This window comes from Lonchura striata, chromosome 7 (genome assembly GCF_046129695.1).
Source record: "Lonchura striata isolate bLonStr1 chromosome 7, bLonStr1.mat, whole genome shotgun sequence".
In the NCBI taxonomy this organism is placed as follows: domain Eukaryota; kingdom Metazoa; phylum Chordata; class Aves; order Passeriformes; family Estrildidae; genus Lonchura; species Lonchura striata.
In genome coordinates, this window is record NC_134609.1 from 32,297,378 (window position 1) to 32,323,855 (window position 26,478).

Sequence of the window (26,478 nt, forward strand, 5' to 3'; positions counted from 1 at the left end):
AGTGACCTCTGGGGATTTAAGAGATAATTAGGGAAATGGAAAGAACAGAAAACATAACACTGAGCTGAAGGCAGTTTTATTTCTATATTAATTAGTTCATTATCCTAAAATTCAAGCTGAGTAAAATTAGAAGTGAAAGGCAATAGTCAACCATGTAAAAAAAGACTGTATTTGTAACAAACAGTGCTAAATCAAAATGATGACATTTTATACCTGTCTTCTGAATGCTGGAGAATAAGTATGCAGAAACTGGATGGCAATTCATCCAATATATTGAAATGTTCAACAGGAATACAGAGGTTTCTCCATGCCTGTACAGTGGTTCAAAAGGATATTATTTTCACAGACTTGATAAATCCCATTCTCAGTTCTTTCATTAGAAAATTGATAGTAATTCTAGGAAAGTATGTACTTAAAGGACCACACACTCAGCAGATGTGCCAGGACAGTAGACTCTGTCCAAACAACAGGAAATACTGCTTCCCTATTAGGGAAACAAGCACTGGCACAAGTTGTCCAAGGAGGCTGTGGAGCCTCCATTCTTGGAGATAATTCAAAAGCCATCTGGACATGGTCGTGGACAACAAGCTCTAGGTGGCCCTTGCTTGAGGAGGAGGGGTTTACAAGATGACCTTCAGAGATTTTTTCTAACCTCAACTATTCTATGATCATATAATTTTTCTGCAGTGCAGAAGAACTTATAAATATTATTTAAAACAAATTACAAATAATGTATCTTAGTCCACTTTCCATACCAACATGATTTTTACGGCCGCTACTCTTTCTGAAGTTAAAATGCTATCAAATAATAGCAGAGTATTAGCAAAGGATACAAGTAGAATAATTCATAATAACATTTATTTTTGAAAAAAAGTTTTGCTAGAGACACTTCTCCAACAAGGACTATATAAAATTGTATTTGGTTTACGTGGCAAGATTTTGGTAGCATGGGAAGGTACAGGGGTGGCTCTTAGAATCTCAGATGTGTTCAGGTGGGAAAAGCCCTCAGAGACCATCGAGTCCAACCACTCTCTCAGCACTGCCAACCCACCACCAACCCATGTCCTGTATACACACATGTATCTCTCTGTGTGCATTTATATAAACTATAATAAACCCCTAATAAGTAGGTCAGAAGGTTACCACTGAATTAGCAGTCAGTTGCTGTTCCACACATTTTAGAAGATCACTTGTGTTTCTGTTTTGTTTTAACTGATTCTGCAGATGCAGCAACGCTGCCAGCTGAGAGCTGCTGGTGTTGGATGTAGCAGTTAGAAGCATATTCTTCATCATTATAGACACTGAACAACTCTGCAAAATTTTTACATCTATTTATTTTCCTTCACAAAAATAAAATGAATAAATATATAAACTATGTTTTTTATAACATATATCTAAGTTGAAGAGAAGTTCTCTTCCTTGAAAGATGAGATGAACCAGCAGAAGACTGTTGTTTGTTCTTACAGGTTAATGTAAACAGTCTGACAATAACTAAGGAAGATTTCTTAAATACAAATAGCTGGAATAGATTTCTTTGTCTACATTTATCATCAAGGTTCCTGCATTTAGTCATCTAAACTCTACATGGAATGGTAAATACTGTGTTCTTAGCTTAGCCTTTCAAGTAAGCTGAGTCTTTTCTGTTTCTGTGCTTTAATGGACACCCATCATATCACACAGCAGACTTCTACGAAATGCAAAATAATGGGTAAGACTATATCAACTTTTCTTTCAGCAAACATACTAATCCTGTAATTTTAACTAGGTTATTTGCTCCTGATACAGGGAATATAAGACCTACAGCTATTCTGCATCTTCTCTTTGATAGAGGCACATATTCATATGCATACACCTTCAAGCCATATATAGGACCATTTTGTGCAGATATCAGTCTGAGAAACTGAATGTAAACTGAATTATCCACTTCAAAATAATGATTGAACAAATCCAGAGAAATATTTTAAAAATTATTTGTTAGGGAAGGATGAAATTATTTTGTGGCAATGTCTTATCTTTGCTAATGACAATATAGTAATTTATTCCTATTAAAATTTTTTCACGTATGCAATCATTAATAAAAACACCAGGTCAAACACAACAGATAATAGAATTGTTAGCAAACCACTCATTTAATGTTCTGAGCTTAGAAAATATACCATATATTTGATGACCTATATTACACACTGGTTCTTACACAGAACCCTATATGTGTTCTCTATGGCCAATTTTTATACTATGCAAATATAGTTTAGATTTTGCAACGTCAAAAATCCTCCCACTGAAAAGCAGCACAAACATTATTGCCTTACCTGATGAAGTGCTAAAAACTGGCTAGTTGAAATTGGATCAAACTGTTGAAAGCATTCAGCCATTTCCAAACTAGCAAGAGCCAGTACATCAGTAACATTATGTCTGAATGCAACAGACACAGACTGTAGCAAAGCCTCACTGGATTGAGAAAGATACTTTTGAGCCATCCTTTGTTGTGTCTAGATGACAAAAAATAAAAAGCTTTATATTAAAATGGGCTAATATTAATTATTTGTTATACATACACCAATTACAGCATGTTAGAGAAGATAAATATTGCTTTTTAATGAGCAATTTTAATGCATATTCTTTTTAAGGTACTTAATATATGATTGAAATATGCAAAGACCGATTAACTTTTTAGCAGACACTAACATCTGTTTTACAACATTAAAAAAATATTTGGTCTAACAAAGACATTTCTTTTAATATAAAATGTGTACCCAGCAGAACAGACTTTAAATTCCAGGCAATATGAGCAGTTCAGAACCAAGGATCAATACAATTGTTTCCGTGGACAGTTAACATATTTAGTCCAAATTAACCCACAAATCTCTTACCTCAAATATTTATTGATTTTACTAGCAAAATAAACTGTACATTCCCAATTCCTAGTGAACACAAACTGCACATTCGAAATTTCAACTGCAGTAATTAACAGAGATCAGCTCACTGAATTTCACAAATGTTTTGTGATAGAAATAATTTCTTTCTTTGCTCCTAGTCTGCAAAATGCTATGCTCATGTAAAAAGTCATATCTGTGAGGCAGAAAGAAATTGCCTGCTCATCTAGTCCTGGTTGCTACATGCTCAAACAGTGGGAAAACCACTGAAGGAGAAATTATTTCTTTCTGAGAGCAACTGAGTAAGCTCATTCAGGAGCTCCCACACAATCTACTGAGGAGCAGGACTGAACTACACAGCAAAGAGTGATGGAAAGCTGTTTGTTGGAAGGTGTTTTGTAGATTTTTGTCTTTTTTAAGATCAAGTTTTTGTTACAACATTTCCATTATCAGTTTAAACAGAACTGATAAGTTGAGTATTATTCTACAAAAAGAAAACACTCAAATTCTAATACAAGCTCATAAAGTAATATACCTTTAATTCCTGTATTTTCCTCCTATCCTTATGACATTTATCGGTTGATAAACTGCTCTCTGTCTCGTCCTGTTCACCGCATTCTGCTGAAGTCAGCAAAGATTTTCTGATGTCTGATATAGCATCTTCCTACCCATCACAGTTTAAAAAACAGTGAACAATTAATCATTCCATTAAATAAGGTGGGCTTCATTTCTTTTGTGAAAGCTTGTGTGAAAAGTATATTAGTCTTAAAAGAAATCACTATCTTAATTCCTTCATGGTGAGAGATTTAGTAATACTATCAACCATCAAAATTTCTTAGTATGCTATGAAGGTAATATGACCAACACATCTAAAAAGGCACCCCCCCCCCCCATACAGCCTCTGAGAGTTTGACTTTCTCATATTTCTCCTCCACTCATTTCTTCTGAAAACTTTAATTCACCACTGAATTTATAATGCCTCCATCAACTCTCCTTTCTGCAAGGATTCTCTTCTTTAAGGGTTCTTACTACAACACAGAAGGAACTTGAAAACCCAAGTTTTAACCTACAAATAAATACTTGGATGGAATGGATTCACAGACTGTACCTCACTCACCCTTTAAGGCATTTGAGGAATTTTTCTATATCTCCTTTGAAAAGGATGTAATGAGTATATCCACAAAGAAATTAAAAATTAGCATATCTCACAAATAAATCAATGAGGATAGCATGTAGGCAGAAGAATGTTTTTAAAATTACTCATTTTGCCATTGATTTTCATTATGGCTTGCATGCAGTATATAAAACCCAGCTCTACATAAAGAACAGCTTTTATACAAATGTATATAGAAAAAATATTAGAGCAGATAAACTTTACACAGAAAAATAAATTTAGCTGAAGAAAAGAATGCATACCATAACATTTGGCTTCCAGTAAATCTCTGAATGTACTGGGTCTACATTAATGGCCAGTAAATGGAGGGTTTTTCCAGTTAGAAAGAGGCATTTGGCTTTGATGCTGGGACAGCCTTTACAGAGATTCTGTATGTTTGCTAGCTGAGCCAGTGTAATATGAGCCATGGTGCGTTTCATATATTTCCAATCCTGGTAAAATATATATTTATATTTATTTGCTCATATATCCCCACACAGAGAGAAGAATGCATTTTAAAAAATTGTAACACATATATATTCACATACAAATTCATATCATTAAATGTGATTATACTTTCAACTACAAATGAGCTGTCTTTAATATATGTACAAATTCATTAACAACTGATTAAGGAAAAAAACCTCATTATAACATCCATTAGCAAAGTTCAACCAGTGACAAGGAAAACGTGGGACAAGGGGAGGGAGGTCAGCAAACCATGCCCAAGACTAAAACCACAGACTTCAACCTCCCTTGCTACAAAACTACATGACTGCTCTGGGAACCCATTTCCCCAGTAGTGAAAGAAGTTGTGCTATGGAAAACCTTGTTACACCTTTTATGCAAATCATAGGACTAAATATTTTGTATTACCTGTTCTATTGCATCATCTTCAATTCTGATTTCCTCCATAAATTCATGAAATGATGCTTCTCCCATATTTTTAACCTTTTTCTCAGTAATGACGAGATGAAAAATATCCAAAAGAATTTCCACAAGATTTATTTTTCTAAGAGCTAGTTGTCTCATTAATGGGATACTAACATTTTTACTCTGAAATACAAAAGAAAATACAATTTTAATTTCAAGTATTTTTGCAAATTAACCTTGTAAGAAGTTAGAATGTTGTATTTGTTTTAACCAAACAAACATTTTAGCATTACCACCTTGACACAGCAGAAATATTGCAATGAAGATATTTAAGTAATTTAAAAGAAAAACTTCAATGATGTAAAATATATTATAATGCAATCAAAATAGCTCCATAGAGTAAGAGCAGCTGGGTTTTTGCTTTTCATGTTTTATGTACCTGGAACAAATATGTAATAATGCTACATACACACTAGCAAAGTAGGCTGCAGGCTTTCATTACCCAAAATACACTATTTTGAAGACAGACTTTATAATGTTTTGTGAAGACATTTTGTTTTTTTTCTGAGAAGAAACACATTTTGAGGAATTTTAAAGTTTCAAGGTATTTCAATCAAAAAGTTTATACATTTTACTTTTGTAGTATTAGATAAATGCCAAAATTAAATAAACTTGACAAAGACCAAACAAATCTTCTCTTCATGTCTTTTTCAACTGTAAATTCTTTTGTCATTCATTTTTTCCTTCTATATACAAAGAATGTTTATCATTACAAGAAGATAAATCCTGGGAGCTCCAAATGAGATTATCCAAGAATGAGTGAACATTATGACTAAACTGGGTTTCCTTTCCACTGTTAAGGTAAAAAAATTCAATACCTCATTCAATGCAAATAAACTACAAATGTTATTAAATACTTCCTCTGTTTTGGATACAGCTCTCTGAGCTAAGTTATAAGCATCTAGATAGTGACTGTGTTTGTTTCTTTTGTTCTTTTCCTGCTTGGCAGTCATCCTGAAAAAAAAAACCAAAACAACACCATAAACTCAAAAGAACTAAGACAAGAAAGTTCTTATTTTTATGGTATCAACACTGTTGAGCATATATAATTTAAAATTAATCTATTAATTAATAGGTCAAATCGATTAATTATAGATAAAAAAAGATTAAATTTGTATGTGTGTTTTTGAAATGTACAAATAGAATAAGTGAACCCTTATAAGTTCTTTTTCCAAGGTCTTATTCTTAGAGCTGTACTGCTGCAGTGCAAGAAGATGCCAAGACACAAAGAGAAGAAAGGCAGATCATATTCTAGATTATGTATTTAGCAGAAACACAATGGCAGTGTACCAGGTACAAAACATATTTCAGTTGTTTTAATGGGTGCCCTGCAAACAGCTGGGATTGCAAGCATACCATGTTTTGCACTTTTACTATTGCAGCAGTGTCTAGAAAAACATTTCAACAGTAGGAATTGTAAAAGCCTGTAAATACTAGAGAATGATTGGCATGGCTGCTAAAATACATCTACAAATGGGAAGTCAAAAATCTGACTTGAGACCCTAATACTTTGCTTTGACCTCAAAAGAGAACAAAAGAGAACTCTGCCTTCAATGAAAACAATTTTTTATTCCCATTTTGAACACATGAGGATCGCAAACAGACATCTAGCACTAATATATAAAACCTAAGTATGTTATCTGCTCTTTTCCATCTTAATTAGACTATAAAAAGTAAACAAGACACTTCATGGACTAGTTTATCCTAAACAAAATTTTTCAGTAGAGGTATAGAGGTATAGTCTTACCTACAAATATTTGCACGTTCCAGCAGTATTTCAGCACTGTAGTTTTTATGCCCATGATGAAGAAAGTCCTTCTCAACTTGAACTAATTTATTGTAGTATTCCTGTATAATGTGTGGCAACTGAGCAGAACTGGCATCAATTGTCATATGATCCTGGGCCAAATGTATCTGAATAAGTGTTTTTCTAGAAATAAAAATTAAATACAAGATAGCAGTCAGAAAGCACAGCGTGCTTTTGAGAACAGACATATTTCTCTCTGCCTTCCTTTAAATTCTAAGAAGTCTACAAAAAGCACCACAATTGTGTGTTTTACAAATTATAGTAATTCTGAAAAAACCCAAATATTATATTTTGAGATTAGAGAAGAGGTATCACTTGTTCCATGTATCTAATTCTTCCATCTTACTCCTAATCAGTCTTCTAAGTACAGATGAACTGAGAAGACTGATAAGAGTCTTCCTTTTCTAACAGAAAATCTTCCCATTTATGGAAAGAGACAGGTGTGTAACTGTTGTATACTTCTCCCCTTTGCCAACACGCTGTAAGGTCTCTGTGCTTGAATTTCAGTGGAACTGAAATCATTGTTTAGTTTCAACATGAACAGACTTCTTGGTTCATGTTGAGAACTGAAGACTGTAGACAGCAGTAGCATTGTGGGAGTGTTCAAATAGATACCACTGCACAGGCAAATACACATTGTGCCTTTAGGTAACCTGTACTGCAAGCTATGCACAATAGGTTGTGGTGTCTAGTTTACCAACATAACAGGCAGTAGGGCTACATGCAAGCATTTGAGAAGGAAATACAGAAATTTGGAAAGAAATTTAAACTTTAAAAGACCAAACCACCATACAAATTACTCAGAACAAATATATTTGAGAATCCACAGAATTTGGCATACTAAAATAAGACAGCATTGTAAAAAGTACATATATTTGCAATGTAGCTGCATTTTAGAAGCAAGGCATATTTTAGAGAAAAGACAGCTTACCTGGCTTCAAGGGATGCAATCATAAAACCCAATTCTGATTGCCTACCAGGTCTCTTCAATAAAGTAGATTGAAGCACACTTACAGTATGTTCCAGTATCTCACAAGCCTGCAGGCAACACCAGAATTTTCATAATTCTATTTTAAATGTCTACAACAATAATAAACATTCATTTAGATAGCTTACATTTTGTACAGAACATGTTAATTATCCCCAGGATGGCTGGCTCTTGAAAACTGTAAATAAATCTAGAAAGTTTGAGTTACAAAATCACAGAATCACTGGGTTGGAAGAAACCTTCAAGGTCATTGAGTCCAACCCATCCCCAACACCTCAACTAAACCCTGGCACCCAGTGCCACATCCAGGCTTGTTTTAAACACATCCAAGGATGGTGACTCCACCACCTCCCCAGGTAGGCCATTCCAGTACTTGATCACTCTTTCCATAAAAAACTTTTTCTTAATATCCAGCCCAAATTTCCCTTGGCACAGCTTAAGTCTGTGTCCTCCTCTCTGTGTCATGATCATGCTTAGATGCTTTGATGATTACGTGAATGGTGCACGTACATACAAGGAGAGAAGATGGAGCCAGATTAATCTTGGAGGTACATAGCAAAAGACAGCAAATAGCAGTTTAGTCAAAATCAAAATAATCCCTCTACATGACACAGCCTTGCACAGTTTATCAAGATAGGTTAGATCATCACAGACATAAGACTATTCATGCAGAAACTCATGAAAGTTAAGGGTTTAACAGTAAATGGATATTTTGATGTTATATGGTTTCAGGAAAAAAAATTGTTACAGAAATATCTTCCAGAATCTAGAAATAGTATTTGTAAAACTATTTTAAATACTTGGGAAGGAAAAGCATTAAAAAAATAATACTGAAAGGTTTTATTTTTATCGAATATGAAAAAAAATACACCAGTGTAAACAGAACTGTCTGAATACAAAAGAGATCTCATTAAGACAATCAGCTCTCTTGGATTTAGTCATACATACTAGATTATAACTGGTTTTATTCCAATAGGAGAACATACAGTTTATCATAAAAACATCCTAAATTTCTGTGGGTAGAATCTCATTCCAAGTGGCCAGCATCTGTTTGGAATCTGTAATTAATATTTCTTAAATGCTCAGAGAAAACAACATTAACTGCATTTAACAACTAATTTTGCTTTTATTGAAATATAAAGGCTATAATATTTCACTGAGAGACCATTGCTGAAAAAAACCCCAAACCACAATCTCCAAACCAAAAAAATTTCCTTACCGTGCTCTGCTTTCCTTCCCCGCCTTCCTCTAGAATTGCTTCTGTTAGACTAAGAGTACTGTTATACCAAAATTGTTCATCTCCTCCTAGAAGCTGTGCTTTCTCAAGGAGTGCTTTAGCTTGTCTGTGGTTTCTTTCCAGGTTAGCCAACACAGCAAGTAAATACAAGCACCTTGACATATCAGATAGGGCCCTCAATTCCTAGAAAGAAAGAGATATGATCTATATACTAAAAATCCACTACTGCTGTTCATATTTTTGTCTGTCCATATTTTAGACTAACCTTAAAGAAATAAAAAGCAAGTGCTACGCTCCCAAGTATCTGCTGAATTTCTTAGTTATTCCTTATGGTACATCTACTTCATATTTCTTTCTGCTCCTGTACCTTCTATTTCACAGTCAAAAAAGCTATTTTTCTGCTATGATTTAGTATGTATATATCTGCTAGTGTTTGTCAGCATCTGATGAAGAAATGTGATGATGAAAGATTTTTTTTGTTAACTGTACAGATAGAGATCCAGTGAACTCTCAATGTTGCTTTACACTACAAATATTGTGTAATATTTGTGTACTAGCCTACAGACATACAGGATAATATTGACGAATTGCATAATTAAAATTACTGTCCTCCTTAATGTATTTTGAACTTTCCTCAATATAGAATGCTTAATTAATGCTTTATAAAGGAGTATGTATTATTCATGAATATCATTCATATATTGTTATTCAAAGTAGTCATGATTGTATTAAATTTACATAGGCCATCTTTTCTTACAGGATAAAAAATATTACACAAAATAACATGATATCAATTACATTTTTTAAGTAAAGGTTTTACTGCAATAATTAAATTTTAAAAACTTTTTTAATAAAGCACATGGCTGAAGTGGAAAATGTTAGATGTAGGGAAAATATCTGAAATGTGTAATCCTTCATAATAATGAGATAAGGTGGATCTGTTAGGTGGAACATATGGATACTTATTTCAGATCTGCCAGAATTCTAGGAAATAATTTCAGTTTTATCAAAACATAGCAGTAAATCCGTAATGAAGCTCAAAATTAAATAATCAGACTTTCAAATTATCAAAATATTGAGAGGATAGGGCTAGATGCTCGCTCTCTCTCTTCTGAACAAGCCTTGAACTTTTCCCACCTATTTAAACAAACAAGATTGAAATATATCTATATCTTCCAAGGCCACTGCAAAGCAGACAGACATGCTGCCACTACTTCAGAAATTTATATAACCTTCAGACAACTCCCATAAAGTTGGACTGAAATGCCATGGTTTTATGTACATATTATATATGTTGAAATGTAATAAAAATTTGGTTTGGGGTGGTGGGAAAAGGCTTGGCTTTGCAGTTTGATTATTATTATTCTGAGGAATAACTGCATCTAAAGGAACATAATAACACATGTCATTAGTGTTTCTGTTTCTATTTAATTTGTATTGTACCTGAGTTGCAGCATGGGCCTCCGAAAGCAGAAGCCTTGCTGGTTGATACAAGCCTAGCTGAATTAGTACTTCAGCTTTTTCAACCCACAAGTGAGGGAAAGAAAGTGCACTCAGTCCTTTTCCTGTTTCTGCATTTACCTCAAAACCCTGAAAAAATTAAAGAAGTGTTACATCTTCATAAATGTCAAAAAACCTAGACAGAATACAAGTTGTTAACTATGATATCCCACACCTCAGCTGTATTTGGATTTTCTAACTTCAAAATTTAACATTATATTACAAGTACAACAGGCAGTTTATGAGATTTGGATTTTACAATCCTCAAAAGACATTGAGCCAGTAAGTAGATACTATTTAAATTAACTGTATGTCAGATTAACTACTTCAGATATGCTGCTGTCACAAAGCTGATTTTGGGTAATAACTAAAACTAAAAGAGGAATACTATTTACAAGAGCTAAAAGAGGTGACTTGAGAGGGATTAGTAATTGGAACAACAATGCACAAGTATGAAAAAAATATACAAGGAGAGCAAAATAGTGTGATGACAAAACCAGACAGCATTGCCATAATAAAGAGCAAAGTCCAGGTAAGAGTTAAAAAACCAGTAAGGCAATTATCTTCCTAAAAAAGAGACAGGAAAGACAAAACTGAAATACTTGCATGCCCTCAAAACAATATGTAAGCAGAAGCAAAACAGTACATGCTAATGTAATGGAGAAAGAAGAGAAGAAATGGAACCAAGGCTGAATACAGTATCTTTTTTTTCTTCTCAGTTTTTTAATCCATTTGCATTGGTCCCCAAATGCATTCGTAGGAAAGTAGTTTTACTTTGTATGAATCAAGATTCCAATCTTGGTTTTCCTGATATAAATAATATACCAGGCAAACCTCAGCTTCAGATGATTCCTAGCAAAATTTAGGTAGCATGCATTTTTAATTATTTTTGTGTTCATGTATTTCTTAAGTATTATCTAAAAACAAACTAGCAATTGCATTTAAAAAGGGGGAAGAGCAGCTTAGTATAGAAACTGAAGTAGAAATAAAAACCTTTTCATTTGAAGTGAGGATATTCTCATTCCTACTACCATTAGGCTGAGAATTTTCAAACAGTAATTTTCTTCCTTCTGTGTTCACGCACATGTTTTTTTCTTTCTTCAGTGCAATCTCTTGCCTACACCTAAATCACAAGAATGAAAAAGTATATTTGTAATATACTTTGTAAATATCAAGTATATTTGAAAAAGAATTTCATAATGAAGTATTAGTGTGTTAGGAATCTTTACCATATACTACTCTGTAGATAAACACTAACCAAACATGCACAGAATTTTAGGGCACAGCTAATATACCAAAGGTGTGTTCCAAGTTTATTTTTTTTACTATTTTCCTCCAACTACTTATCAACTGTAGGGAAAACAGTCCCAAATAAATACCACCTCAGCAGTGAAAATACATACATTGCTTGTTCTAATTCACTAATGTATACTTCTCCAGCAGCTTTCTCATGATACACAGATGCCTGACTCAGTTTTAAATCTGAGCATATCAGGGCAATTCTACAAATAAAAAGAAGAAATGTTTAAGAAGCAATCCAAATCCTTCATATGTTGCTTCATATAAGCACATTATATATACATAGCACACATTCCCCATTTGTCAATCCTACCTTCTCGTGTTTTGATTAATGCTGGCAATAACAAAGATTTTAAATAAAAACAGGGGAAATTACCCATGGATAGAGGTCACAGAATCAAAGAATGGTTTGGACTGGAAGGAGCTTCTAAAGATATCTTATCTTTAGATGATCTTTGTGAAAGATGCCCTTGCACCCTTGCTCCGAACTCCACCAATTTGACCTTGAACACTTGCTCCAGTCTAGTCCATCAAACCTGTATCACTCCAACTTAATGACAAAGATTATGTACTAAAAGTATGAAAATATTTATATGGTCTCACAATAGCATGCAACCACCTCCACCCTGCCCCTCAATGTGTATGTGCTAACCTACTTTTCTGTCCTGATTAAAGAGTAATATATTCCTACATATCTGTCTAATCATATATTGACATCAGGTCATATATAGAAAATGCCATGAAATAAATGAAATAAACACAAATCTTGAGAAATAAACACAAATCTTGAGGAATCAAAAAAAAAAAAAAATTGTCTGGCAAATCTTGGCTGAAAATAATTTCCTACCAGAAAGCCCCTTCAGTCTTGTAAGAAAGAAACTTAATAATCAATTGGCAGAGAAACACATATATTTGTATACAAGAACATCTATTCTGCTTGTTGGGATCAGTTTCAGGCATTTTAAAGATTCATTATGTGGTATTTCAGGAACCATCAGAAAATAAGCAAACAATTATTACTTATGACTGGTACTTATTAAGCAGATATTATTTAATACCTATCAAAAAAGCATGATAAAATGTTTTAACTAAAACAGCAGGAATTTTCCATTATATGCATATTAAATACTTTTAAATCAAAACTTTTAGGGGTTATCATCCATAAAAAATAACATAATTTTGGTCACAAAGACAAATCTCTCTAAAAATGCACTTATCAGGGCAATTTCTTTGTGCCCTTATGGTGGAGAATTTATTTTTGATGCAAATAGGGAGTCTGCCTTTTGAATACTTAATAGATAAAACTTGCATAGAAACTTAAATTTTTGACTTTGCTTTTTTCCTTTAGATGATAATAAGGCATTTCAAAAATTTTTCATATGAATGTGGCATGGCTTCATAATCTCATATGCTTTCCATATGGGAAATCCTTTTTCATAATAATAAATTCAATGGCTTGAATCCCACAGATCTATTCACCAAAATTCTATTAAATGCATAAAAAAGAAAGGAAAATAAATAAAAATCCATTACAAATATAAAAAAGAGTAAGTCACAAAAAGTCTTGTTACTACTTGGTGAAATATTAATGGATTATCTACTCCATTCAGTTTATTTAAAATAAATAAAGGATACAAACCGAAGGTGATAGAGATCAGACAGACTTCTACATTCCAGAACTTCACTAGCAATAACTTCAGCTAGCTGAAAGACTGGAAGAATTAAGTGGGGGCAAAAAATTTTCTGTAGTTCTTTTGATAAAAGGTCCATAAAATACAAAGTGCAAGTCTGAAAAGAAATTTTTTAAAATTCAGTCAGTATAAACATAATTTTGTAGAAAATAAATTTTAAATTAATGATTACATCTTCAGTTCCAAAATAAACCTGAAAAAAACAGAAAGACATTTTCTAGCTGAAAGAGCAGCAAGGTACACAGAAAGCTGGTAAATGTCTTCTCTAAGTTAACTTCATTTCAGCATGCAGAAGACAGGCTAACACCTCTTGAAGTATTAATGAATACTGCAATACAAAAGTATTTGGGACAGCTGTCTGAAAATATACAGACAGAAAAAGTAAAGTAAAACTAAAATGAATCCATTTTCTCTGATTTTCTCCTAAATAGTAAATGCTCTAGATTTTTAAGGAGTATTCTTACCGGCTTTGGGAAATTATCCCAGTGAATACCATAACTATTTCTTTTCTGTTTAAAAGTATATCTGATTTCATTGGGACAGTCATACTGGGCCCATTCTTCCACATTTGCTGGTAATGTGTCAACTGATTCTCTCCATTTAGAAACTTCAACCTATAATAAAAACAAGACCACTTATGAAATCAAATTAACAATCCTATTGGTATTAAATGTTCAGCTAAAAAAATGAATACATTTACTTAATGTCCTTTGAAGTTTTGTCAGGTTTGGGGTGGATTTTGGATCTCTAGACTGGGTTTTGCAAAACAGCAGCATCTTAACCAAGGCAACAAACAAAAGAAAAAGTATTTGTAAATTCATGACCTGTCAAGACTATGATCAAGAGTGAAGGAATGATCCACAGATTCACACAGAAATTCTTCCCAGGTTATGAGAGTTGGTACAGTAAAGCATCTGAACTATTCACCAAATGAGCCCAGGGAAACATCTCTTAGAAACAGAGAGCTGTTTTAATTCCACTGAAAAGTGGGTCTTACTTGTTTCTCTTTCTTTTTGTCCTTGTCTTTCTTAGGAGTTTTTGACTGCACTTTCTGAGGACTTGTATGTTGTGAAGTCTTTGAGAATGCTTTTGTAATAATCCCTGATGCAGACAATGACACCTAGATAATCAAATAATTATGGTTAATTATTTTCAATCTGCAATATTAATAACAATAATAATCTCAGTTTCCAGTAATAGTTATTATCCACTGCAAGTCACTATCTACAACTATTAACAATTGTTGCATATCATATTCTGCTTGCATAACAGTTTTCTTTAGTAAAATAGCAATAAATAGCAATCTCAGAGACTCCTGGATGCTTGAGTTTTTTGCACAAGCATTTAGGATGATCATGACAATGCAATTAAGCAGCAGAACTGTCAAAAGACAAGATCATCCCTGGGATAAATACTACTACTACTTTTCTTTAACGTTTATGGTTGCAAAAGCCCTTTTTTTTTTTTTTTTCCCAAACTATTAGTCTAACTAGCTTAATTTTCTACAAGGGATGAATTTTACAAGGAAGTAATCTGCAAGATGGCAGAATCACTCTGTACTCTTTCTGGGTCAGTCTTTTACAATGCTAATACTGAATATTATATAAAAGAAATTTCTAAATATTTAAGCATACAAAAGAATAAATCAAAACTTTCTCTGTACAAGCAAGATTCTAATCTTACCTAAAATTAAAAAGAAACAAAAAAACCCAACAACAACAAAACCAAAACCAAACAAACAGAAACCAACCAAAAGCAGCAACAAAAATAAAACCAAAAGCCACATTAATTTGAGAAGACTAATACGTTTTGCTGGAGGAATCAAGAGTAAAATACAAAATATGAATCAAAAAATAATGTTAGATACACAAAACAAATTTAAATTTCAAATTAAAGGTATCATATTTTTAAAAAGTCAGAGGCATCTGATTTTTTCAGAGAATGTTTTAAGATCTTCTACTGAGTTATTTATGGAATCCTAACACTAAAGAGCCTGCTTTTAAGTGGATGTCTGCAGTCAGGTCGGCTTTACTTTGTAAAGCCAAAACAAGGTATACTGTACCACTTTAATTCCTTTAATACCACATTGTTATTCCTTTTCTCACAATACTGTTCAGCTGTTAATATGATTCTTAGAATTACTACCATTATCTTACAACTGGCACTGATGGCAGCATTAACTCTTAGTTTTAATAGCTTATTCAAACAGTAGTACTCTTTTCAGCTAGTTTTTTCCCCTAGAAAGATGCACAGTCAAGGGCTGGATATTAAAAGCTATGCTTGTGTAAATCTGAAAACATCAATATTCTATTTTTATTTTGCAAATTCCTGTTTCACATCACATGTTAAACTGATTTTTATTTTATTTTAAATTCTTGCTCATAATTACCACAATTAAGTGGTAGCAAATTGCCAGCTTTCACTTCTAATTGGAATAAAATTATACACAAGTCATAGCTTACCAATCTACTTGGTAGGTCCCAACTGAGACTGTTCCTAAAATGATTTGTTGCATTACTATTATCAAGTACATATTTAGTCCCTTCAAATATTTACTCTACTCAACATATAATTATTTTCCTATGATCGTTGCTGTGATTCTGAATAGCCATTTCAATTGGGCATATCTATGAGAAGTGAAGTAAATTTGATTGATTTGAAGTGCTCTAACTATGAAAAAGTAATTAGAGAAATCAATCAGTGAACACTGCCAGCCTCTACAATCCCTTTCAGTCAAATTATAGTCCTTTAGATTCAATTTCATGAAGGTTCACCTTCAGAACCGCCAGAAATGTCTTCAGTATGTATTCTGCCACTACTGAGAATACAAAATTTGAGAACCTATAGCATAAAAAATATGAACAGACGCCTGAGAAACCATGGCCCACTGCTTTTATCCTTAATGTTTCTTCTCCATTTTCCTGAGAGAAACAATTTTCTTGTTTAATCCTTAAACCTGAGAAAATACACTAACTGCACCATAAAACAGAAAACTCTAAGGGCAAAGTTAAACACCAAATGAATAACTGCTACCATAATTATACAAGGAAATGTGAAATATACTGGCCACATTATAATAACACAGCACAACATATAATTTCATATGATCTCACCTGCCAGATACGGATGATACAGGCATATGCCATCAAACAGTGCTGCTGATGAAAAGAAGAACCATGACCAGAAAATAAAGCCATTAATGTCTGTGCTCTAAACAAAGCTTCCAGTTGTTTAATATTGCTCAAATCTTCCAAATTCATCTGGGGCATGGTACCATTTGCTCCACTGTCCACCTTAGTATTTTCTATAAGCAAAAATTTTGGTATAGCATTGCTTTCTGTTAAAAAAAAAAACAGCAAACACATGCTCACAGTGACAGCATTGAAAACATGTATTTAAAAGTTAAAATTTCTGAATTGAAAATGCAAATATTTAGAGGAAAAAAAGAAAAATGGAAATCTATCTGCTAAAGATGTTCTTGTTAAAGTGATGCAATGCTACTTGTGCCGTGTTTTCAATAGACAGTGTAACAGTTCTGTATAATAAATTATGTAAGCCTGATAGAGAAATTAAATCTGCAAAAGGCTGGACGAGACGATCTTTTGAGGTTCCTTCCAACCTGGGCTGTTTTATATTTGAATCTAATTTCCCTTATTACATTACTTGAGTTTCCATTAAGATCTTTGCAAAGATTTTCTTGAAACTTAAGTGGTATAAGGATAGTAATCATAAGCAAACTGGTGAAACTGGTTGGATTACAGAACTAATAAAAAAAGCTCTCTTGGCTGTGTTCAGAACTGGCTGGATGGCCAGCCGGTATGGCCATGATGGTGGTGAGTGGTGCTGTGTCCAGCTGGGGACAGTCACCAGTGGTGTCCCTCAGGGCTCTGTGCTGAGCCAGCTCTGTTCAATATTTTCATTGATGACATGGATGAGAGGATTGAGCCTTTCATTAGTAAATCTGCAGATGACACTAAGCTGGGAGTGTGTGTCCATCTGTTGGAAGGTCAGAGGGCTCTGCAGGGAGACCTGGAATGGTTGGAAGGATGGGCAGAGTCTAATGGGATGAAGTTTAACAAGTCCAAGTGCCCAGTCCTGCATTTTGGCCACAATAAGCCCCTGCAACGCTCTAGGCTGGGGACGGTGTGGCTGCTCTGTGCCCAGGCAGAGAGGGACCTGGGGGCACTGGTCAATAGCGGCTGGACATGAGCCAGCAGTGTGCCCTGGTGGCCAAGGAGGCCAATGGCTCCTGGCCTGTGTCAAGAACAGGGTGGCCAGCAGGAGCAGGGAGGTCATTCTCTCCCTGTACTCGGCACTGGTAAAGCCACACTTCAAGTGCCATGTCCAGTTCTTTCCCCTCAGTTTGGGAAGGACATTTTGACACTCGAGTGTGTCCAGAGGAGGCAGTGAGGCTGATGAGGGGCTTGGAACACAAGTCCTGTGAGGAACGACTGAGGGAACTAGGCATGTTCAGCCTGGAGAAAAGGAGACTCACAGGTGACCTTATTACTCTCTACAATCCCCTGAAAGGTGGCTGTGCTCAGGTGTGGTTGGTCTCTTTCTCCAGGCAGCACTGACAGAACCAGAGGACACAGCCTCAAGCTGCACCAAGGAAAATATAGGTTGGATATTAGGAAAAAGTTCTTACAGAAAGGGTGATAAAGTTCTAGAATGGCCTGCCTGGGAAGGTGGTGGAGTCACCATCCCTGAATGTGTTTAAAAAAAGACTGGATGTGGCACTCAGTGTCATGCTTAGTTGAGGTGTTTGGGCATGGGTTGGACTTGATGATCTTGAAGGTCTCTTCCATCCAATTCTGTGAATTCTGTGAAAACTTAAATCACCACAGGACTTTTAAAAAAACCACTAACAGAAAAGTATGAACAGTATGTTGCTACTGTTACTAATCAACTGTGTGATAGAGACCCTGCATATTTATCTTTCTCAATGAAAACACCAGAAGTACTTGTCTGATCTATGTCATCTATCCACACAAAATAAAACCCAGCAGAGCAAATCATGCCACACAGGACAGTATGGTTCCAGAAATCAGATACTTCTTTTCCCAAACAAATATTGGCGCATCTTATCCAAATAAGTCATCAAGGTCACACCAGTACAAGTGGATATTTGTGTGAAAGGAGTAAAGAATTTTTACAGTTACAAAGTTCTTGAAGCCATACATCCCTTTGAAGGTCATTTTTGAAAAATTAATGCTAAGATAAAGCCAAGGAAAAGGTAATGGACTTAGGTACCCAAATCTTGGCATAGAAGCTATTTCCTTCCAATTTCATCTGTCCCTCCATGAGAATTCACTTGAAACACTGTCCAGCACTGTTTTCTGGTAGCATCTCACATGTCAAGAATCCCTGTGTCAGAGGGGAGCAGTATCATATTATATCAAAAGACTGAGGATAATTCTCCACAGCATAACACAGAATTCACAGATATACTGAACTTGCATTGAATAAATGACAGTAAGTGCATGAGAAAATACAAGCAAGCTTGTGCCTTTCCTTCTGATAACTAAGCTGCATATTTAAAATCTCACTTGTGTATCCTGCTGAGAAATTGCTCTGAAGGAGAAACACCCATTACATACCTTCCTCTTGTGAGGATTGCATAGGGAATTTCATACAAAGCAGAAGATCTACTGCCCACTCCAGAGGTTTAATAGCATCATTGAGGGGAAACTGATTACAATATAAGCATTCAGCAAATTCCATCAGGTAATCAACTCTCTGCCATTCATCTTCTTGTTTCTATAAAAGTAATAAAGGGGGAGTTAATTGGTATTTGTTTATTTAAACCATCAAAATTATATTCTAAAGTTTCATGTAGTCTTAAAAGAAGCAAAAAATAATAATTTGACATCAAGCAGTTTTATTGTCATCACATAATCAGAATTATGATAAACAGAATGTAACAGAAAAGTCCACTATGAGTTAAATCTTCATTTTATTAAAACCACTTGTTATTCTCAGACATTTTTCTTTGACAGAACTCAACTACAATTTTACCGTATATAAAGATTCAACCATAGAGAATTTTCCTACTGAAGAGTAATCTCTAAATTATAAAAGGCAATGGCCAAATATATGGCCTCCCTACCCAATCAGGAACTTGCAGTTCTATTCTATCAGCATGGGAACAAGCAGTAAGAACTAACAAACCTGCAAAGCAATGATCGCATTTTGAAAACAGCTTAACTGTCCAACAATACTTCTGGAGACTGTCACCAAGTGTCGCCACATCTGTGACAAGTAATCTTCACTTTCATGACTGACTTTCTGAATGGCCGTCATAAAATTGCATCCTGATCCTGCCCTCACTGTAGCCATAAGTTTGAAAATCAGGCTAGAGAAAAGATCAAACAAATTACAAAATACTTGCATGTGTACCTGTGAAGTTACTTTGTGAGTAGGACACATATACTTGTTCGTATCTGTATAGTACAAAGATGCAAAGTTTATAAACTAGCATAAAAGGGCATGAAACCAACTCAGGTAAGATTATGTAAACAATATCCTAGAAAATTTTGTTTCCATTTAGTGAAGATGAGTTTGCAGTTAGGAAAACTAAAGCTTCTGCTGTATAGCCACATTTCATGCATCTATTTGCTTGGGAAGTAAGATACTGCTTTTGTATAAGTTTTTTTAAAATTATACTTACAAATATTACTAGCAAATTAATGATAGAAAGCGTTGCCCCTGTGTGTCTTTTTCATGGAAAAGACACAAGAATGTTTTGTATTGTAAGGACAGGCTGCTTCAAAGTAATCATAATACTTTCCCAATGCATATAAAATGCAAAAATACTCCGGAGTTTTATACTTCTTAAAAATCAAAATGCTTATTTTAATAAAAATAAGTCAACCAACTTACAGTTTGTATCTTGTCTGAGGCAAAACTTGAATAGCTTCATCCAGGACTTTTAGTGCTGTCTCCCAGTCAGCTTTATCAGCATAGATGTGGAATAATAGACCATATAAGGAGGTTCTTAACATCAGATCTTCCTCAGTACCTTTGAAGTACATTCAAATGATTTATTAATATACTGCATAATTAGAATAATGATTACAAAAGACTGGGTTTTCTTTTATTACCAAATCAACAGAAGGAAGAACATGCCTGGAAGAAAGCATCCAACTGATAATCCAGTATTTTGAAAATCCTTTGTAGTCCACTGATGCAAAGGACATGTATCTTTCTTTTCCTTAAAAAAAAAACAAACATACAAACACAAAAAAACCAAAACAAAACACAAAAAACACCTTTGTCTTTCAGTTTGCATATATCTCTAAGTATAATCAAATTTCTGTTTTGTCAGTGAACCAGTCTATATCATTGATATAAATAGTAACCTGTAACTTAAATAGTTTCTTGACCAGATGAAAGCCACAGGCATTTCTCCAGAGTGAGTCCTATACTACAAAATCAATACAGAAATAACGAGACTTAGTAATATTAAATCACTCATTAAATAACATTAAATCCTGAAGTACTCTCAGAGAGTCTCAGAGCAGCTGAGATTGGCAGAGATCCTACAGAGCTGTCTGCCTACACCCCTGCCTAATGCAGGCTCCACTCTTCACTTGTGAAAATTTGAAATACTTGCCAGAAGTGGCTTTTCTTCTGAGTTTTGAATATTTTCTAAAAATTCTTTCTTGCAAGTTTAATGAAGTGAAACACTACAGTGAAAATCAGAAAGCAAATTACATTGCAGAAAACTGTTGTGAGTTTGACAATTGCCCAAAACCAAAAGAATCACCAAATGGAATACAAGATTATGTGAGGTAAGAAACAAGATTATATGACAGGTAAGAAACCAGAAATGTGTTTATGACAAATAAGTCACTTTTGCCTCTTAGGAAAGGTATCTTTAAGTTCCTTTACCATCAGCACCAATCAATAAAAACAAGCAATACCTATTAGAAATTCTTACCTGTTTGTTTTTAGATTCTGCTTTAATAATATTCTTAAGAATAATTGTGGTAAGTTCTTTAAACTGTTCTCTGTCATGTGGTGAGGCTAGCAAAGGTAAACATGCATTCCAAAAGTGCCTAGCTGCAAACATTACAAGGGAATAATTTCCAGCTTCACCTGCATGCCTGAAGAAAGGGAAGTAGAACTTTATAAGGGAAAACAGCCACACTTTAGCTATAATAAAAATTTTTACTTCTAGGAACATTTGGGTTTAGCTATGTAATCTATGGATCACTTCAGCAATGAGGACTTAGCATAAGAGCTTCATGGAAAAGCAATTTTCCATTTTTTATATACCAAACAATTTCACACACTCAGCAGAACTAGGAAAAAATAAGTAACATATTAATGATTTTACTGTATTTCTACGTAATCTTAGTTTAAGAGTATTCATTTAAACAATAGCAGAAACCTCCTCAAGATGTTCTCATTGGAATAATATACTTTTTTTTGGCTTCCTATTACATTAATTTCTCATTCTAAAAAAAACCAAAAACCATAAAAATTATTACTATACTGTGGATTTTGCATAGTACAGTACTACTGTAACACAAGAATATGCCCCAAATGCCACTAGCTGCTTTCAAATTGCTTTGAGCATATTTCTGCAAATGATACTTTGATTTAATAAAAGTTAATAATCCTCCAGATTGTGACACAACATAGTTCTCATCTGAGTGAGAAAAAGCTTGGCATTTTGGTGAAAAATTTTAGATTGATGTAATGTAATCACCAATTGAATAGTGCTACTGTTTTTAAAAAAGCAGGTTTTTTAAACTGTCAATATGATCACCCCCTAGACAGCACTTTTTAGATCACATTTAGACTGCTATATCCAGTTCTAGGCCACCCAGTATATGCCGGACATGGAGAAACCACAAGGAGCTCAGTAAAGGGCCACTGAGATGATCCAGTACTGGGCTGCACTTGCCTTGAGAAGAGGGCTAGTTGAAGAGGTGGCTCTGGGAGACCTAACAAGGGGAAGTTTCTCAATAACCTAACAAAGTTATTGAGAAACAACAGTCAGGCTCTTCCCGGTGAATGGCAGGACAAGCAAGAATAGGCATAAGTTAAAATGAGAAAGGTTCAGAAATGGCCTCCATGGGTACAGCCACTCAGTGGAGCAGGTTATTCACAGAAGCTGGGTGTCTCCATTCCTTGAGATTTTCAAAGCCAGACTGGATAAAGCCCTGGACTGGCCCTGCTTTGAGCAGGAGTCTGAACTAGATCCTTTCTGAGGATGGTATGATTCTATGACACTACAAGGTCAGCTATGTGGAACGTAGTTGATAAATTTACTGAAGTGCAAAAATTTGTCAAATCCTTTGTTAAAGACTTCAGCTCACAACTATGTTGATTTTTATCCATCTTGGGAGAAAATATGATGATCCCCAAAACTGTAATTAAGTTTTAGATCTGTTTTATGTTAGTTTTCTCTCAACATAAAACATACCTGGCACTCTGAACAAAAGTTTTTGATGCTGCTACACGCAGATCTTTTCTTCCAGACAAATTCTCCATTATGCTCTTTCCTTGTATACAGGCTGTAATGCTTAACATTTCTTGTCTCACTGTGTTACCAAGCCTGCATAAAGGCAAATATTTCAAGAAGTGCTAAGTCTTACAGGCTAAGATCATACCAATTCCTATTAATGACATATTCAATATAGATGATATATAGATGTCCTTTGCTTAGGAAGTTACAAATCCTTTTATTGAGTTTTCTTTTATAATTAGATAATATTTCAAAAACGAAATATTTTTTAAAAATGTAGACTAAAATATCTTTTTCACACCTCTAATGAAAATAACAGTGAAATCAGATTTTTAAAAAATTATTACCTATATTCAGCAAGGAAAGAACATAGATTTGTAAAATTTTCCCTATTTTTAACTATTGTACATAAAAAAAAAATTAGGCTAAAGTCAAACTTATACACCAAGCAATTAAAAACAGAGGAAAATGAGACAATTTTTGATACTTTATTTTGGGATTTGTCATGCTTGTGTCTGGTAGAGTATGCCCAGGGCTCTTGAGAAATTGATATGAATCCTACTCTACTACATGTAGAAGAAAACGATGTAGATTTCAGTTCCAGAGTTAATCAGTTAAAACTTAATACACAAATAAATTTACACCACTGGTTAATACTACTGATTAATAGCGACTTAGTAATCGAAGAAGGACTAGGATGTGCAGGAGTTTTCTGTGTCGGGTACCGAGCGCCGCCCGCAGCGGCGCGGGGCGCGCCCTGGCAGCGCCGCCTGCAGGCGCGGCCTGTGTCCGCCAGAGGGCGCCCTGCCCACAGCAGGAGCGAACCGGGCGCGGCCCCGGAGCGCCCGAGCGCAACTCGCGCTTCGTCAGCGGGACGCGCTGCGCTCCGCGCTCTGGAAACAGCGCTGCCAGCTCATGACTGCGCAGTCAAACATTTCATCTTCCACCAGCTTGCGGATTGCTACATGTACAGCAAGTAGTCTCTGAATTCATGTGAAGTTCTGAAACAATCTATTTAATATTAAGATAACTTGGTTTGCTCTTCAGGTATTAGAGCCAGATGAGCACTGAAAGCAATTTGCTCCACCAAAAGAAGTACAATCAGCTATTTTCTGCTTAGAGATTATAAAAGAATCAAAATACTATGATTGCCAGAGATAATTTCAGAGCAGCAGCGCTCCTGAGGAGACACCCAAACACAGAGATATACAAGCTTCTGATTCCCTTGGATAGCAAGCTTCATCTATCTGAAGGGGGTCCAGAGCTACAATCTGCATCTCCCACTGCCTTTTGTTTTCAGCTGTCACTGCACAATTTTTTTGGAAAAAATATTCTTCCTTTTTTGGTTATGTGACCAGATAAATTTACCTTCTTAATTCAAAATTAAGTTCAAGAATATTACCATATCATATGAAATTCTATGCACTTACATGCCATATTTCTTAATATTTCTGTTGAGGACAAAATTCCCATCTGATTCCAAGACCCTTTTGGAACAAGTCATCACTCTTTCATAGTCTTGTGATACATACGCAAAATATGTAAGTCGTGTCAGCGTCTGCAATTCCATCAAGGAATCTGACCAACTGCACTCTAAAGTCAAATCCAGTAACTAGGATTAAAAAAAAAAAAAAAAGTTAAAATTTCAGAGCTTTATATGCTTTTTTCTACAGTAATTACATGCTTATAGCTGTATCTTCCTTACAACCCACCTAGGCATGGAACAAGTATGTGATATGATAAAGCCATCTAGGAAATGAAAGAGCTACAAGTATAATCAAAATATACAATTGAGAGGCCTCATTCACCATGTAGTAAGGATTAACATAGTGTGTACAATCCGGGTATAATTGTGCACACCTTTTGGCCAGAAGTGTCTGCCAGGACTTATTCTATGTCCTCAGTCATCTTTCAAAAACCAGTGGAATAAGACTTTCAAAACTCAGAGCCCATTTTAGTTAAGCTGAAATTAAGAATGGGATATAGAAGTGGTTTTGCAACAATCAGTAATTGTAATAAGTAGTTGCTGTGTATGCTGTTATATATATATGGCAGCTTAGGAGAGTTTGGGCTCCATAATCTTAGAAGTTTTTTCTGACCTAAACATACATACATATATATAGATAGTTACAGATAGTTTCATATATGGTTTGATTACAGGATCTAAATTTTCATTTTCATTTCTTTTGTACATGTCAAAGTTCCACCTTTTTAGGGTAGTGGTAGTTGTTAATGAATTGATCTGAATGATGATACTACAACCCTACAATACAAAACTGCACCAGTGAAGTGATAGCTGAAGTTAACTCTTAATATTTCACATAAATCTGTAGACCAGCTAAATTAGATACCTATATATTCATAAGGACCCAGTTCCTAATTGTTAGTAATAGTTTCGTGATTGTCCTGGCAAGCTGCTGGTTTTATTTCAGACAGTCAATCAACAGTACCCAAGTGTAGTTGTGTTCTACCTTGCAACTGTCAAAAGTGAATTGACTATAACATGAAATTTTCTGTTGAAATGTTGAATGCTTCTAATACAAACCCAAACCTCCCTGTAACTACCTGAAATGAGGCTGGAACCAGGGAGGGGTCAGTCTCTTTTCCCAGGTAACAAGTGACAGGACAAGATGAAACAGGCTCAAGTTGCACCAGGGGAGGTTTAGGTTGGATATTGGGAAAATTCCTTCACTAAAAGGAAGTCCCCATCCCTGGATGAATTTAAAAATCGTGTGGATGTGGCACTTGGTGACCTTGGCAGTGCTGGGGGAACAGTTGGACTCCATGGTCTCAGAGGGCTTTTCTAACCTAAACAACTTTAAGCTTCTATTAAGTTTTCTCCAGAAAAAAAATGAAATGTTAGAAGTATGGTTCTGTACAGAATTCACCTGAACCCATTATGCTTATCTGATGATTCCTGAAACAATTTGCTAGAGAAACATAAGTATAAACCAAATATTTACAGTCTAATGGTAGCTGGTATTTGGATAAATAAAATTATTCTTTCACAAAAATCTCCTTCCTGTTATAAATATTTGTTCTCTTGGTTAAAGAAAATAAGAGTGTAATAAAAGTTTCAAAAATAATTTAAACTCTATTGAAAATTGAATTTGAAATCCAATTAATAGTACACAATTTCTTAAAACTTAAGAGCTTATAAAAAAACCCTAAATACCTGGGATAAGCTAGGAACAGTGAAATCCATGAGACCCAAGCCATTACATGAATACATTTCCAGACCAACAAGAATTCTTGCCAGAGGATTTTGTGCTTCATCATTATTCTAAGCAGAAATAAAACAAATCACATTCAGAGATTTTTTGCAAGATAATATTATTAAGGACATTATTGAGATATAATAGTAATAATAATAATAATAGTAGTATTAATAATAATAGAAAGCCTCCATTTGCTTTTAGCAATTGCTGTTCTCTACTGTGTCCTTAAAATGGTTGTTTTTTAGTATACATTTTTAATTAACATTGTGAACTCTGAACTACTAGTTTCAACACTAAAAGC

The 26,478-nt window shown here is 34.6% G+C and overlaps 1 protein-coding gene across 1 annotated transcript in view; it reads right to left on the reverse strand.

The window, feature by feature from the left end:
- CFAP46 (cilia and flagella associated protein 46) overlaps positions 1–26,478 on the reverse strand; it is a 66,884-nt gene that overhangs the window by 15,331 nt on the left and 25,075 nt on the right. The window contains exons 21-45 of the mRNA XM_077784768.1: positions 26,135–26,242; positions 24,390–24,571; positions 22,918–23,049; positions 21,424–21,589; positions 20,610–20,694; positions 20,364–20,502; positions 19,653–19,836; positions 19,078–19,241; positions 16,595–16,814; positions 14,479–14,601; positions 13,946–14,095; positions 13,430–13,578; positions 11,895–11,993; positions 11,485–11,614; positions 10,435–10,581; positions 8,974–9,174; positions 7,698–7,804; positions 6,707–6,889; positions 5,778–5,913; positions 4,903–5,082; positions 4,290–4,478; positions 3,409–3,537; positions 2,310–2,489; positions 1,144–1,311; positions 214–311 (exon numbers count right to left, since the gene is read on the reverse strand). Of these exons, the coding sequence (XP_077640894.1) occupies positions 214–311; positions 1,144–1,311; positions 2,310–2,489; positions 3,409–3,537; positions 4,290–4,478; positions 4,903–5,082; positions 5,778–5,913; positions 6,707–6,889; positions 7,698–7,804; positions 8,974–9,174; positions 10,435–10,581; positions 11,485–11,614; positions 11,895–11,993; positions 13,430–13,578; positions 13,946–14,095; positions 14,479–14,601; positions 16,595–16,814; positions 19,078–19,241; positions 19,653–19,836; positions 20,364–20,502; positions 20,610–20,694; positions 21,424–21,589; positions 22,918–23,049; positions 24,390–24,571; positions 26,135–26,242 (3,749 nt within the window). The remainder of the gene's footprint in view (positions 1–213; positions 312–1,143; positions 1,312–2,309; positions 2,490–3,408; positions 3,538–4,289; positions 4,479–4,902; positions 5,083–5,777; positions 5,914–6,706; positions 6,890–7,697; positions 7,805–8,973; positions 9,175–10,434; positions 10,582–11,484; positions 11,615–11,894; positions 11,994–13,429; positions 13,579–13,945; positions 14,096–14,478; positions 14,602–16,594; positions 16,815–19,077; positions 19,242–19,652; positions 19,837–20,363; positions 20,503–20,609; positions 20,695–21,423; positions 21,590–22,917; positions 23,050–24,389; positions 24,572–26,134; positions 26,243–26,478) is intronic.